Below are 16444 nucleotides of genomic sequence, written 5' to 3' on the forward strand. Positions count from 1 at the left end.
GGAGGGGGGAGTAATATCACACCCCTGTGGACTGTTTAGTTTGGTTTCTCCCTCTTGTGCCCATATTTGGTCGTTCCTGTTTCCTGTCCTTGTTTAGTCATCATTAGTTTAACTTGTTTCACCTGTGCCTTAAGTTCATCGTTATCACCTGTCATCACCTGTCTTTATAAGTTGCATTCTGTTCAGTGTTTGGTGTCCGGTCTCATTGATGTATGCGTGTTTTTATCTTCCTACTGTGGATTTTCCTGCTTTGTTTTTTTTCCTGTGGATTATATTAGACTTTATCTTTGACCTCCGTCTTCGTTCGCCCCTTCCTCGCACGATACGTGACAATGATGAGAATTTTCATTTTTAAGTGGACTATCCCATTAAATTAAAGGGATTGTCAGCAAATTAAAAACAATGAATAGACATTCTTTACATATACAGAATAACATGGAATCTCATTTTATACCTTCCCTCTTTTCAGGAAAATGAGGTTAGTTTCATGTTTTCTCTTGATTCTGCTGTTTTGTTTACTTGTTGATGCAAGTTGACATTGCAGAACATGTCAAAGGAGTTAGACAATATGAGCAAATGTTTTTGTAACTATGTAAGATAAAGTATATTGAGTATGCATTCTTTTTTGTTGTTGTTTATTTCTACCTAACATTGTTCAGGAGGCAGACAAACTCTGCCAGTTTAAATCTAGATTAAAGACCCATCTCTATAACCTGGCTTACACATAACACACTAACACACTTGCTACATCATAAGAAGAATTGTATTTACTATTAGTCTGTTTCGTTCATATTCCAAGGTCACCGTAGTCACCCAGATCCAATCTGTATCCAGATCAGATGGTCACTGCAGCCACCCAGATCCAGTCCAGACTGATCAGGGTCTCGAGATGATCTCTACAGCCCTGAATGTCAGTGGAGACCACGTCAACTAGAGGAGCCCCAGAAACAGATCCCCAGTGAGGACCTCGTCACCTAGATGGCCATCGGCACAAGACCACGGGAACCTGATGCACAGTCTGACTTTGCTGCAGCCTGGAATTAAATGTAGTTCCAAACATAGGTTTGGGAGGAGCCTAAACCTTCAGTCCTGTCAATCATCGCTATGAGTGTATATAAGCAACAGTCGCTGCTCCGTCCCAGTGACAGTTCTTCCGGCATCCCACCACCTCCCCTTCTCCTGCTTCCCTTTCCTTTCTCGTCTCCTTCCTTCCTTTTTTTTTTTTTTTTTTTTTTTTTTTTACAGCGTACAACCATAGAGGGGGGTTCTTATTCAGAGCTAGAGCCGAGCTTCGGGTTCGAGCCTGTCACAGGGTGAAGAATCACACGACAGAGAGAGCTGAGTGAAAAACCCCCGGAGGGTGGATTTTATTATAATACTTTGTGAAAACAGGTGCAGAATAAAGACGTGGGGTGCTGGCGTGGCTGGTGCTCTGTCTCGGTCCTCGTGCTCGAAAGTGGGTGTCCGTGTCGTGCTCCTTAAGTGGGCTGTCGGTCACTCGCTGCTTTCTGGCAAAGAGAGAAAATGAGTTAGTAGCATCCAGCATGTGTGAGATCCAAGTCTCGCCAGGATTTCTCGTTTGACTTCCCTGTAATCCGCCGCAGTCCGCGGAGGAAGCGTGAAATACGTTCGCTGCGCTTCTCCGGTTAGGAGGGGTGCCAGCGCCGACGCCCAGTCTTCCTCTGCCCAGCCTTCGCGCACAGCAGTCATCTCGAAGAGCTGTAGAAAAGCTTCGACGTCATCGAAAGCGGTCATTTTCGATAGGAGCTGGGTGGCTTGCACACAGGGATTCGGTGGTGGAACTGGCTGGGCACGTTGGGCACGGATGGCAGCGAGTTCTTCTTCGGTACGGCCCTGCCGAGTGGCCAGATGTTCCACAATTTGCTGCTGGCAGATACTGACTTCGGTGAGGCGCTGGAGAAGGTCTTCCATCTTCAGGGAAGAGCGCGCGCCGATGTTCTCTAAACAGTGAGAGAGAGGAAAAAAAGTTTTTAGTGGGGTGTCGGGCTCTCACTTGCCGGTGATTCTTCCTTTAATCTGCCCGCATTCTCCACCACTTGTCACGGGGGCGGAGCAAAGCGACAAACACAGTGGGCGTGACGTCAGGCCTCGGAGAGGCTTTTATTAAACAATAAAACAAAGTGTCCAAAAAGGGGGGAAAAAAGTGTCCAAAATAAACAGGGGGATCTGGTGTCCTCGACGTGACGGGGTTCCGTGAAGGAGGGGTAGTGTTCCAAAGGGAAGGGTCCAGGTAAGGGGCGGAGTCCGGCGGCCACACGCGCTCCCCGCTCAGATCCGGGGTGCGAGGGGGGGTGGCTTCTCTAGCGGCATCGTCCTCCTCTACCTATGCGGCACTTCTGGGGGGGATAAAACGGCCCGGCAACCTGGCCCGTCAACCGTCACGGGTGCGGTCCTCATCCTGACAGTTAGCCAGCAGGGCTCAGCCGCCCTGACTGAGCCTGGTTTCTCCCAAGGTTTTTCTTCTCCATTTCTGTCAGTTCTGGAGTTTTGGTTCCTTGCCGCTGTCATCTCTGGTTTGCTTAGTTGGGGACACTTAAGTTCCAGCGATATTGTCAACTATCGTCAGATACTATCTGAACTGAACTGAGCTGGATGATGACAACACTGAATTCAATGATGAACTGCCTTTAACTGATAATTGAGTGTTGCTGTATTGCTTGGAATATTCTTCTTAAATGTACAACTTATAACATTGTTTTTTTTTTCCTGATTCATGAAGCATTGGTTAGCATTGTTAATGAACATCTATTAAAATTACAATGCTGATGTACATTTGTTTCCTGCATTAAAAAAAATAAATGCTTTGAAATGCAATAAATGGAGAGCTGTTTTTAGTGCAGTGTTTTTTTAACTAGGTATAGTGTTCAGATCACAAAACTGTAAATGGATTAAGTAAACAGGACTCAAAATAAGTAATACTTGTCATATATTAGTAACTACGACTTAAATTACACTTCATACTACTGAGTTAAGATAACTTAATTGGCAACGAGTTTGCACAACTGAATTAAGTAAACTTAACAAATCACATTTTACAGCAGACAGTCTTTTATGCAGTGTATTCACAGGCTGTTTTGAACCTACTGTAAAATGGGGAATGTTTCCCGGTGACAGATCCAGTTGGGGACAGGCCACCAAAAACCAGGACTGTCCCCTAGACCCTTACCAAAAAGTAGTATACTTCAAGTTTATTTTATTAAGTATACTTAAGTAAAGTTCAAGTATAATTTTTAGTATACTATATGTAGTAAATATATAAATATTAGTGTACTAGTAATATTTAGTCCTTGGGACTAAATTGGCCCACTTTCTAGTATATAAAAGTATACTTTTAAGTATACTTTAAGAATAACATTAGTAAATTGTGAGTACACAACTAGTTTACATCAATTCTTTTAGCTTGTACAGCAGCTATACTAAAAGTGAACTTATAGGTATACTGATAGTTTAATAATTAAATACTTGTAGTAACATTTTTAGTACACTTTGAAGTATAGTCTCAGTAAACTACTAGTTTAGTAGTTTTATACTGTATAAAAGTATACTCATAAGTTTTCTTTAAGTAAACTTTACATCATACTTTAATTATACTACTATGTCCCTATCTAGGTATTAATTTGTATATATTTTGTTATATGAATATCTGAACTTAAAAACCTCAAAATAAATAACAGGGTATCTGCTTATAAACAAAAACATTTTATTCTAGCTTCATGCATTCTTTTTTTAAACACTTGAATGTGGGTAAGTTTCATAAATAAAAAATAAAGAAATGAATTCATTTTGAACAAAAAATTTTAAAAAGACTATGAATTGGATTCAGAATGATATAATCAAAATGTAGATGGAGTCGATCAACACCCCAAAGCTTGACAAGTCGTTATTACTTTTTCATAGGTCAACATTTTATTCCATAACGCTACAGTTTTGATGCTGTTTTATGTCTGATGATCCTGTTCAGTGTTGGGGAAAGTTACTTTTAAAAGTAATGCATTACAATATTGAGTTACTACCTAAAAATGTAACTAATTACGTTACTTAGTTACTTTTTGTGGAAAGTAATGCATTACTTTACTTTTGCATTACTTTTTAAATCTGGGTAGGGCTTGCTTGTTTGTTTTTAATATAAAAAGTTCTATTTTGGCAAATATAAAAGCCTTTTCACACCGAAAGCCTCAGGCTTTGACAAAAGTAAATTCATGTCTGTACAGTAGAATGCAGAAGAAAAAAAGTCAACTCTTCAGCAATAAAAAAAATAAATGTTAGATTTTCTTGAGTAATTTTTGCTTATTAGTATGGTTAAATTGGATCATCGAAGGTCGGTAGCAAAGACATTGGTTAATAAAATGGGATTAAATGCATAAATGATATTTGTATTATTTAACATTTAATTATTGTAGGTTTGCGTCATATTCATAGTTGAATTTCACTGTTTTTATTCATTTTAAGGAATACTGAATCTGTTTTTTGTAAATGAGATGAATTAATCCATGTTTATATTTATTCTAGAACTAACATCTTACTCTCTATTTCTCTCAACATGGGGATATGAGAGCTTTTAATCAATAAATGGGGGGAAAAGTAACTGGCGTTACTTATTTGAAAAAAGTAACAAAGATATTTTCTTGTCAATTAAAAAGTAATGCGTTACTTTACTAGTTACTTGGAAAAAGTAATAATATTACATAACTTGCGTTGCTTGTAATACGTTACCCCCAACACTGATCCTGTTTAGATTACATATGGAAGCATCTGTTGTTTCAGTTTCTTCTTCATTTGTGTTTTTTTTTTTGGAAATTCTGTACAGAAGATGTGTATAGTGCCCCCTACCGTATAACAATAAAAACACAGATTCCAGGAGCACAAGTATAGCTCAAATATATTTACACTTTTTTTAAATATATGTCAAGTACACTTAAATGTCATTTTAAGTATATTTCTGAGAAGTACATAAAAAGTAGACTGAAAGTATACTTTCCTATTTTTAGTTTAAAAGAAGTATAATAATAGCACACTTCAATAAACTTTTTTTCTGTAAGGGCAAAACAGGGAAGTCTGGTCACCCTAATATTCATGTTGTTCATATTGTCATTATTATGTTACTGTAACGCCACGCCAGCAGAGAGAGCCCTCTGCTGAATATTGACTGTACGCCGCTCCCTCTGCTTCACAGGTTACATCCTGTTTGTATGGTATCTAGCAGGGCCTGGCTAACAGCCCCTTGTGAAGTATTGCCAGATCATCTGACCTACTGAGCGTTTGTATTCATCATCTCATCTATCTTGTGTATGACCATTGCCTGCCTTGTTACAATTACGGTTATTGGATTACCCTGTGCTTTGTTGTTTTGGATTGGACTGCCTTTCAGTGTACACACTTTGCCTGCCTCACGTTTACGATATCTGACTACTGGTTTGGACTTGTTTGCTGTGGATTCTAATAAACTACTGCGTATGAATCCTAACTCTGCTTCAACCTCATTACATAATACTTCACCTCAGATGGATCCAGCAGAAGTTTCTAATCTACAGGCGGCGTTTGCTTACCAGAGCGATATTCTCAAAGGATACCAGGAACAGCTAGGTAAACTACAAGCTGCTAACGACTATCTTACGCAGTACATCCGATCGCTACCACCCGCCATGCCTAAGAAGGTAAGCTTTGCGTTACCCGATAAGTTTGATGGCTCAGCCGAGCAATGTAGAGGCTTTCTCCGGCAAGTTGAGATCTTTTTTTTTCAAACATCAAGGGGATGACTTCGAGTCAGATGAAAAGAAATGTGCTTTCTTATGTCTCTGCTAACTGGTAAAGCGATCGACTGGGCCGCGGCGGTCTGGGAAACGGACAGTTTGTTTCAAAGATCATATGCATATTTCGTTCAACAACTCAGAGATGTGTTCGAGCATCGACACAACTCCTCCAACTGTCCCAAGGCCGCCGCTCAGCCGCTGATTACGCGATAGAGTTCAGAACGCTCGCAGCTCAGAGTGGTTGGAATGACGTCGCTCTCAAGGCTGTGTTTCAGCGGAGTTTGAATGTGGAACTGCAGGCAGAACTAGCATGTAAAGGGGAAAATCAGTCATTTTCAGAATATATGACGCTTGCTATCAAAATAGATAATCTCATGCGCAGCAACCCCACTAAATCCAAGTCATCTTCACCAAGAGTCTTTCCAGCCAACCAAGCTTCTCCAATGTCCAGTCCAGCTATGACTTCTGTACAAGCTAACCCTGAACCCATGCAGCTGGGAGTTACAAAACTGTCTAATGAAGAAAGATCACACCAGCTGTTAAACAACCTGTGCTTCTACTGCAGAGAGGCAGGCCACATTAACCCGTATGTCCACTAAAAACCCGGAGGACCACCAGAACCACCAGCCGGGTGAGTGTTGACAATCCTTCTCTCCCTATTATAAATTTACTAACGGTCAGTGTCAAGATTTCTACTGAAAACGATTCCATTGATTTCACAGCATTGATTGACTCCGGATCTGCATTGAACCTGATCCATCAAGATCTCATCAAGAAATCCAACATTCCCACGCAACCCTGTGATCCACCCCTCAAAGTTAATGCTGTCAACAACAAACCCATTGGAGATGGAATCGTCCAACAAACTCTGCCCATGCAACTTCAAGTAGGCCTGTTTCATCATAAAACCATCTCATTCTACGTTATTGATTCCCCACACCATGAAGTTATCCTGGGGTGTCCTTGGTTATCTGTTCATGACCCAGTCGTCTCCTGGCATCATGGTGAGATTACACAATGGTCACAATTCTGCCATACTCACTGTCTGAGCACCACAATTACCAAGTCTTGTCTATCCACAAGTGTTGAAAGTCCCGCTTCCAAACCACTCAACATTCCATCATGCTACCACGAGTATCTAGAAGTATTCAGCAAGACGAAAGCTACCCGACTTCCACCTCATCGTCCCTGGGATTGTGCCATAGATCTCCTCCCCAATGCGATGCCTCCCAAATGTAAGATTTATCCCCTATCACGCAGTGAAACCCAGGCTATGGAGGAGTACATTGAGGAAGCTCTCAGTTCAGGTTACATTCGTCCATCCACTTCCCCTGCGGCTGCAGGTTTCTTTTTCGTAGAAAAGAAGGATGGAGGACTTAGACCTTGCATCGATTACCGTGGTTTAAATGATGTCACAGTCACATTTTGTTATCCATTACCTTTAGTGCCCGCTGCCCTAGAACAACTCAGAGAGGCAACCATTTACACGAAGTTAGACCTCCGGAGTGCCTATAATCTCATCCGTAATTGAGAAGGTGATGAATGGAAAACAGCGTTTTGACCACTAGGGGGCACTATGAATACCTAGTCATGTCCTATGGGCTGGCCAATGCGCCCGTAGTCTTTGAGTCATTCATCAGTGAAATCTTCAGAGACCTCTTGAACAAGTACGTTGTTGCCTACATTGACGACATCCTTATTTTTTCCAAATCAGAAGGTAAACATAAGGATCATGTCAAGACTGTGCTGTCTAGACTACTAGAAAATCAACTTTACGTCAAAGCTGAGAAGTGTGAATTCCACGTCAAGCAGACTTCGTTCCTGGGGTATAACATCAGTCATCAAGGCGTAGAAATGGACAAGTCCAAGATCACGGCAGTCACTGAATGGCCCCAACCAACCACCGTCAAAGAGCTTCAGCGCTTTCTAGGATTTGCCAACTTTTACCGACGCTTCATTCATAATTATAGCATGATTGCTGCACCACTGACTTCCATGCTGAAAGGCAAACCTTCAAAATTAGAATGGACGGAAAACGCCACACTAGCATTCACCAAACTCAAGAACAGCTTCACGACAGCACCCATTCTCAAACACCCTGATCCCAACCTGCCATTCGTTGTAGAAGTGGATGCTTCTGATCATGGGCGACATTTGACTCTTGAATCGGGGGGGGGCAAGAAAAAAAATTCGGGGGAAAAAAAAAGCAAAAGTCTAAATGTCCTACCGTATTGCAGTGCACCAAAGCAGTCAATGCAGCGCAATCAAGAATAACTTATAGAGGTTGTCAACGTTTGACTCTTGAATCTGGCGATGCTTCCCGTTTTAAGAGTCAGTTGACAGCCTTTCATTTTTAAACAAATGTGCACGCTGCTTTTCTGATTTTCCATGTCTTTTTCCCCTGCCACTTGAAATGTATCCGTTCTAATTTGTTGTTAATAAAAGTGAAACACGTTAGGCGAAAAAGGAACGATCGGTTGTGGGACTATTTTGTCATAAATGTTTGTTAATATTGTGAGTGCACACAAATAAAAGTAGACCCTTTACAGTTTGGAATGATTTATTATTCTTACTTTTATCAGCAAAAGTGACGGAATATTTAAAATGGTTTCCACTGAAAAAAAAATGCAAGTGATCGCGCTGGCGCCTCCATATTCTGCAAAGCGGCTTTAGCTTCCACTCTCCGCACAAATGACTGGATATGCGCCTAATAGCACACATTTATCTAGGTTTAATGTTTAAACTAACATTGTTTTATACTTGAACTGTTTTATATAGATAGATATTTTATTTAGGCAAGTCGTGAGAAGGCAAAATTGATCAACCAGACTATGATCAGTCTTCCGCTTGCCACTTTCAGCATATAATACATCATAAATATGCAGCTGTCATCCCGAAACACTGCACCGTATAAAACGAACGTTTCATACAAATTCTGAACGGATTATAGCCTAGAAAGTGCACAAAGCTCGCTCACTTTATTATCACGGAAAAGCACCACTCATCTCAGTTCATCGCGATCTCACAAGTTGTGTTATAATTAAATGAAGCTGTCTAAACTACACAATGAACGCCTTATTTACATAGCGACTGCCTTATTTACAATTCGTTGCATAGTTTGCCAGATCTTCAGTTGCTTTTGCTTTCGTTTGAGGGTATTTAGCACAGTCTAGTACCTCCGTACAACCGGCGGCATGGCAAACTACTCCAGTTGCAGCGTGGCTGACAACGGGGATGACTAACCATCTGGGGGGGAACTGCCCCCCCTTGCCCCCCCTTGCCCCCCATCCCCCCCCCCAGAACCCATTTTACCTCCATCGATTATCATTGCTCCAGTTACATGGGATTTGATGGAAGAAATTCAAAGAGAGCAACAGAATGAACCCGTACCACAAGGTTGTCCCCCCAACAAACACTATGTGACGGTTAGTCTTTGTCTAAGAGTCATGCAGTGGGTCCATACATCGCTCAGCTCGGGCCACCCAGGTATTTCTAGAACACTCCATCTCACACAAAATTCATTCTGGTGGCCTACAATGATTAAGGATGTGGCTAACTATGTCAAGTCTGTGCTCAGTCCAAAACACCCAAACAATTACCCTCTAGTTTGCTGCAACCTTTGGCCATTCCCCAACGTCCTTGGTCACACCTCTCAGTAGACTTTATCACCGATCTTCCCCCGTCTAATGAATTTACTACAATACTAGTTATCATTGATCGCTTTTCTAAAGCCTGCCGTCTCATACCTATGAAAGCCCTCCCCACTGCCATGGAAACAGCTCTTGCGCTGTTCCAGCATGTTTTCAGAGCTTATGGCATACCAGAGGATATTGTTTCTGACAGGGGGACACAATTTACCTCACAAGTCTGGAAGGCGTTTTGCAGACAACTGGGCATCAATGTTAGCTTAACTTCCGGATACCACCCTCAGTCAAACGGTCAAGTAGAGAGACTGAACCAGGAGATTGGAAGGTATTATGAGGGAGCCCTCTGCTGAATATTGACTGTACGCCGCTCCCTCTGCTTCACAGGTTACTTCCTGTTTGTATGGTATTTAGCAGGGCCTGGCTAACAGGCCCTTGCGAAGTATTGCCAGATCATCTGACCTACTGAGCGTTTGTATTCATCATCTCGTCTATCTTGTTTATGACCATTGCCTGCTATGTTACGATTACGGTTATTGGATAACCCTGTGCTTTGTTGTTTTGGATTGGACTGCCTTTCAGTGTACGAACTTTGCCTGCCTCACGTTTACGATATCTGACTACTGGTTTGGACTTGTTTGCTGTGGATTCTAATAAACTACTGCGTATAGATCCTAACTCCACTTCCGCCTCGTTACAGTTACCTTCTGTACCAATGTCAGTTGCATCTCTTCATTAACACATTCACATGCAAACTTTTATGGTACAGGCCAAAAAGAGAGTGTACAAGCATTAGTTTGTAAAAAATTACAAATACCAGACTAAACTATTCAAAACTGAAAAAATATGATCAAAACAAGACAGTATACTTGTTCAGTTTCAAGACTGGAAACTGAACATCTTTAAGCTCAAAGTAAACTTGAATTTTCCCTTTAAACTACAGTACAAAAAAAGAAATAAATAATATAAATAAAATAATACATTAAAATAAATGAATAAATAATCAACAAACTTCTTATTTGTTAGTGTTTGATTGTGATTTTATACAGTATGTGTGTGGTCAGGTTTGCTCTGCATTGTCGGAAACAGTCATTGGTCCCCATGAGGAAAACAGCTTAATAAACAGTGTTTTAATTAAAATCTGAAGGCAGAAAGAGGGTGAGGGTTAAGTTTAGGGTTATAGAAAATGTCACTGGCTTTAATAACAATTAAACTCAATGGAAAGTCCTTGTGATAGATAGATAGATAGATAGATAGATAGATAGATAGATAGATAGATAGATAGATTCAAACACACTTCAAGTTGAAGAGTGACATGCAGCAGGGAGTGAAGAGGGTATGGTAGACCTGCAGTTCATGTTTCAGCCCTCAGTGTAACCTGTCACCAGTCAGCCAACAAATCTGTTTTTAATCAGGTGGGTGGAGCATGAGGTATATTTAACTCGTCTGCAAAGACGCAGTAAAGACAGTGGACAGGACCTACAGGACTAATATGATGAAGTGTGGAGCGGCAAATCCCTGTGGTGAAGCTTTACAAGGGTCAGAAGATTTGTGAGCACACACTGCAATAGGCTGTACACTACTTTTGCAAGTCCCCACATGGGAGCGAGTACCCCAACCAAACTTGACTTAGTGCAATGTAAAGGCATTACGTACAGAGAATTTTTTTTTATTTATTTATTTTTTTTCCCACTGGGTTGCTGATATTCTGCATTACAGTCTCTCAGGGCTTGTTTGCCTGCCAAAGAAAATGCCACAGAGGTCTTTGAGGCCTGTTTTTTGTTCCTCATTCAACGCTTTCCATCAAAGCAGAGATCTTGCATTCTTGAACAAAATGCACAACAAAGAAATTGTTACATGAACAATTTATTAATAAAACAAAATTCTCTTTTGAATATGCTTATTACAAAGTATCTAAATACAGGCATCTGAGGTATATTTGTCTGTGGAGTGGTTGAGATGAATTTTGGTGAACAGTATTTTATCAGAGAGGGGAAAGCAGTGTGCAAAGACGTAAACTGAGAAGAAAGACCCTCTGGGATCAAATGGAGAGAATGGAACAAAAATGTAAAGAAGAAAACAGCAGCATTTTGATATTTTAGTTTGACACAGCACAGGCAAGATTCCTTTGAGCCTCTTGTTTTTTAATTTACAGTATCCCAATGCCCTTAAAATGAATTTATCTTGTACTGCTAATGTAAAATACAGTTACTATACCTAATAACTAACAATATCACAAATATAAGCTTTTACATTTTAACTTTAATTTGGCAGTTTGTGTCATTGCTAATAAAGATGTAATAGATATGTTGGGACCAGCATCTCAGAAACAGTTATATATAAAAAGAAGAAGAAGAAGAAGAAGAAGAAGAAGACAGAGTAAAGATATATGTAAAAGTCTTTGGCATAAACATACTGTCTGCATGAATTGGTCTCAGTATGACTCATTTAGTCCTCTACATCATATGAAAATACTGACAGATGTTGAAAACAATATAATTAAAAACATTTTAAGGCTTTAATTCAGTGACGCTTGACAGAATGACATTATTTGTCACATGCACACCCATTCATAAAAGCTAATATCAAGGCCAGCACAATGAAAGAAGAAAAAACAACACAAACACACACTAAACACATTCAAATAATGTAAGCAGACACCTTTGCATTTTAATATGTCTATCTATTTTGTCATGTTTGGGATTTTCAAATCAAACATTAAGTGTCTGATTTACAGAAAATGTATATTGTCCCAGTTAATATTTTATGATAATAAGCAAATTTTCTAAGGAAAACTAATTCAGTGACACAAATTACAAATGCATCTACATATTTTAAATTACAATGTGCTGTGTACAAATGAGATAATTTGCTGTTCAGATAAATGAATACAGAGTTTAACAGTTTTCTTGGAATTCACTTAAATATCTATTAGCTTCCATAGTAATATACATCAGATTGTTTGCCATATTTGGGTAGCTTCATAGTTACTTACTGAATCTAATCAAGTTGACCAGTATAAGTGGTGGATGTATACTAGTATTGTGATAAATATGTATATACATAATGCTACTGATATCTCCAATTCACAGTTTCACTTGATTAACATTATGTGATCATTTTTGACAGTATCTCTACATAATCTTTACTTTAGGATTTGTTTTTTGTTTTGTTGTTGTTGTAGTTTTACTTTATACTTCAGACACACTTTACATAGTGTATAAAACAGTAAGAGCCATGAATTGAGTAATGATCTTACAAACTGTAATCAAATAAATTGGCTGATGTCTGTAGGAGTGTACTGAGACAGGTCCCCCTCTCTGTATATGGCTCAAGTGCACTGGTGGAGTTAAGCATAGTGGCCATAGCTTACACCAATGTGAATATTTATCAGCATCTGCCATAGTGGTCTAAGAGTCAACAGAGAGGTGAGAGGGTATACGGACCACAGGCCCTCAATATAACCCTAATTTTCTGTTCTTCGAGTAATCACCACACTCTGCAAATCGTCTCAGGTACCATGCTGGTGTTTTTCTGGCACTGGAAGGCTTTGGCAAATTCTGGGAAGTTCTGTAATGACCCCAGAACTCTGTACAAAGATAAATGGCAAAGTAGTGATTACCAGCACATTCTGACATGACTGTGACAGTCTGAAAGCATAAAACAGAAGTGCATCATTGTCTGTGAAAGAAGGTTAACATACCTAAACTTCCCTGGACTGTGAACATCAGTTTTTATGGAGTTGACAGCATGCTCTGGTCTATGTGTTCCACACCAAACCTTGTAAGCAAAAAACAGATGTTCACAAAGCTTAATTAAAGCATTCCTATTTGTATTCATCAGACTGATCATATGCAGAAGTTCAGTAGAAGGTAAGCTTAGTTGTATTGCATTTGTGGCATAATGCTGATTCTCACAAAAATAAATAAATAAATAAATAAATAAATAATCAAAAGCAGAAATGTGAAACTTATAATTTTATAAAAGTAACCGGATTAATTATTTTATTAAAACTGTCATGTATTTAATCTGGCATTTAAGAATTTATTAGCATTATGGGCCAGATTCACCAAACAGGGCAAACTAGTGTGAGTTTTTAAGGCCCAAATTGGGTTTTGCGGCGGAACAAGCTGTTAGTAAATCTACACCCAATATGTTGTTATGACAATGAAGTTGTAAAATATAATATAACTTAACATTATATTCAATGTTAAAATAATTTTTGTGGTAATCAACATTATGCCACAAGTGCTGTCAACTGATCTCAACTTGTACTAAACCTAAATGTAGCATCTGGACCAATCAGACATACAGTTATTTGTTACATTTAACAAATAGTCTTTAAACCCAACAAGCCAGCTATATGCTGGAGCTCTGGAGACAACCCCCAAAAGCAACTAACTCCCCAAAAGGGCTCAGCTGCCAGGATGACCATCTGATAAGGCATTTTATTGCCCCGAGGAATGCACATTTGCCCATGCTACATTTGCCCATAGGAAAGACACAATGCCTATAGAAATAGACTCTTTCCTATTCATTCACAGACAAACCTTTCTTTGACCTTCCTATCACACATAGCCCAGGTCATTGTGTACAGTATTACTGCATTGTATTTTAATTTTGTCTGTTGTATTTGTATTTGTCTTTCTACTGTTTTATGCATGCGTTATGATGACTAGTCGTATAACCCACCTATGCCATGTTTGGTCTCTTTGAATTCGTATTTTGATGATCTAAAAGATGGTGTAAATTAGATGTCGATACCTATGCAACATATTAGTGTTTTAAGAAACCTTAGTAGTTTTTGCATCAACACCCAATCGAATTACATATCCAAAATACCATGCTCACAGACAAAAAGTCGTAAACTTCCCCCCAAAGGTGAAAGTTACCATTGGTTTGTGGACCTCCTGGAGGCACAGCCTCCAGAGAGCTTAAAGGCATCAAACGATTGATCGCCTCCCTCTCACTTCACTCTCTTCTGCAAGATCTTCCAATTGCTGCCTGTGGAGGAACCCACTGGGAGCCTGAGCTGGCACAGGGCGTGCCCGGCGGGCCCGACAGGCCCCAACATCTAGAGCTATGGCTCTCGACCACAAAGAGCCAGACACTTTCACTCAACCCTGGAATTCATCCTCATGAAATGTCCTCAAACAGACATTTCTCTCTTCCGCGTTTTTTAGTTTCTTCACTCATCTCACATGAGTTCTTTCAGAACCTAAGAGGATGAAAAGAATGAGCTAGAACTCGTCGGGACTTCTCTAAGCTGCGCCAGGCCTTGCGGCCTTGTCTTTCCATTCCCCAAAGACCACAGGACTTCAGCTGGGTCCCTCTCAGCTCTTGGTTCTTCTTCAATTTTCACATGGGAAGAAACTCCCAGTCACCATCGAGTCAGAACATCTTTGGAGTTCATCACTCTTCGGACCCAGAAGAACGTGATCACGATTCCAAAACCACCACTGCTCCAAACCATCGAGACTTTCACCCGAGACTGCATTTGGGACACTTGTTCATCGACCAAGGCAATGCAAGTATCGTACATTTAACTAAACAAAAAGAGGTTTAGTACAAGCTGTAGACAGCACTGATGGTTTAACTCAGGTGGTTAACTGACTCTTTTCATAGCTACATTCTCTGGTCTCTCTAACTGCTTCTCACTGACCCTTCCCCCATGTATGAATGATTTCATGTTTGTTTGTTTAGATTAGTTATGTGTTAGTCCTTCGTTAATAAACTCTTGTGCACAAATTACATGAGTTTTGATTCTGATTCTGCCTTGCAAATTAATGTCCCTTTACGATTCCGATTCGAGCTACATGCTCTAATGCAATGGTACTTTAAGAAATTTATTTTCTGTGGCCAAGAAAATATCATTTCTTAAATTTGATATAAAAATTATACTGAATGTTCGCTGGGCGAACAGATTAGTTGATGGAAAATTAATTCTGCTACAGTTACTACTGGCAGCTGATATAAGTAATTGTAATTAATCATAATTAATTGTAATTATTTATATACATTTCCCTTTGAGCTAAATCGCGATATAAAATATTCCTGCAAGTTCATAGTTATAATTAAGTGGTTCACCTGTGCAAAGTTAAGGAAAAAAAGTTGCTCGTGGTTAAGGTCAATTCCAGGCAGAGGAGCTTCTTTTCCATGTTTTTTCACATAGTTCTGGTAAGCCTGAAAAGTAAGCACAGTGATTCTGATGAATCTTGGGAAGTAGTTACTGAAATCAAACTCTTGTCTCTCAGATTTCTAAATAATAATTAACATCAGACATGAAGTTTTATCTCACAGTCAAATGTCTTCTGAAGGCTCTCTGAATGTGAATAAGTGTCAGATTTGTGATTAGATCTTATATACTGTTGACTATATTTGATGGTTCAGTGAGGCCTAGTATTAAACACACTGAACTGTAGTCCATGAGCCATTTTCTCCCCCTTTGACTTTTCTAAGAATCTAAACTATTAAGCCGATTCCCTCTGTCATCACAGTCTGACAGAAATCCATCCACTGCAGAACACACCGAGCTGCCTTCTCTGCTCAGCATATGAGTGTCTATCATCATGTTCTCTTTTTTTTTTTCAAACTAACTCCATTTGACTGAAATTAGATTCACATTTCAACATGACTGAAATTTTGGCCCCTTTTGGAAGTGAGAAAGTACATGAAACTAAACCAGTTCTTTTAGCAGTGAAGAGGGATGTCAATAGAGCTGCTGTAAAGGCTTAGATGCCCTCTCTTTACTTGATAAGACTGGCGAATGCCCCCGTTGTCAGCAATGTTCTCCCCAAGGGTATTATTCCCATTTAGCTGTTCACACAAAGGACAGAAGAGAGGAAAAAAAGAAGAAAGGGGATAGAAAATAATACAGTAATTTAGATGTCTTTCTACATCTCTAGAAAATCACAGCTTATTTTAGTTTCAGGAAAACTATTTGTGGGACTAATAAGGTCCAAATTACTGCTGTCAGAAACTCATAGATAGCTATGAGGAACCACTGACATTAAAGTCTAATGTGCCACA

General features: G+C 39.7%; 1 protein-coding gene across 3 annotated transcripts in view; it reads right to left on the reverse strand.

Moving 5' to 3' along the window:
• Positions 1–11262: 11262 nt before the first annotated feature.
• LOC127180817 (neprilysin) overlaps positions 11263–16444 on the reverse strand; it is a 38572-nt gene continuing 33390 nt past the window's right edge. For 2 of the 3 annotated variants that reach the window (XM_051135121.1, XM_051135123.1), the window contains exons 20-23: positions 16166–16231; positions 15503–15598; positions 13119–13195; positions 11264–13004 (exon numbers count right to left, since the gene is read on the reverse strand). In XM_051135121.1, the coding sequence (XP_050991078.1) occupies positions 12905–13004; positions 13119–13195; positions 15503–15598; positions 16166–16231 (339 nt within the window). In that variant the 3' untranslated portion in view covers positions 11264–12904. Of the gene's footprint in view, positions 13005–13118; positions 13196–15502; positions 15599–16165; positions 16232–16444 lie in introns of all 3 variants that reach the window. The other variant, XM_051135122.1, reaches the window with a different exon arrangement.

This window comes from Labeo rohita, chromosome 18 (assembly GCF_022985175.1).
Source record: "Labeo rohita strain BAU-BD-2019 chromosome 18, IGBB_LRoh.1.0, whole genome shotgun sequence".
Taxonomy (NCBI): domain Eukaryota; kingdom Metazoa; phylum Chordata; class Actinopteri; order Cypriniformes; family Cyprinidae; genus Labeo; species Labeo rohita.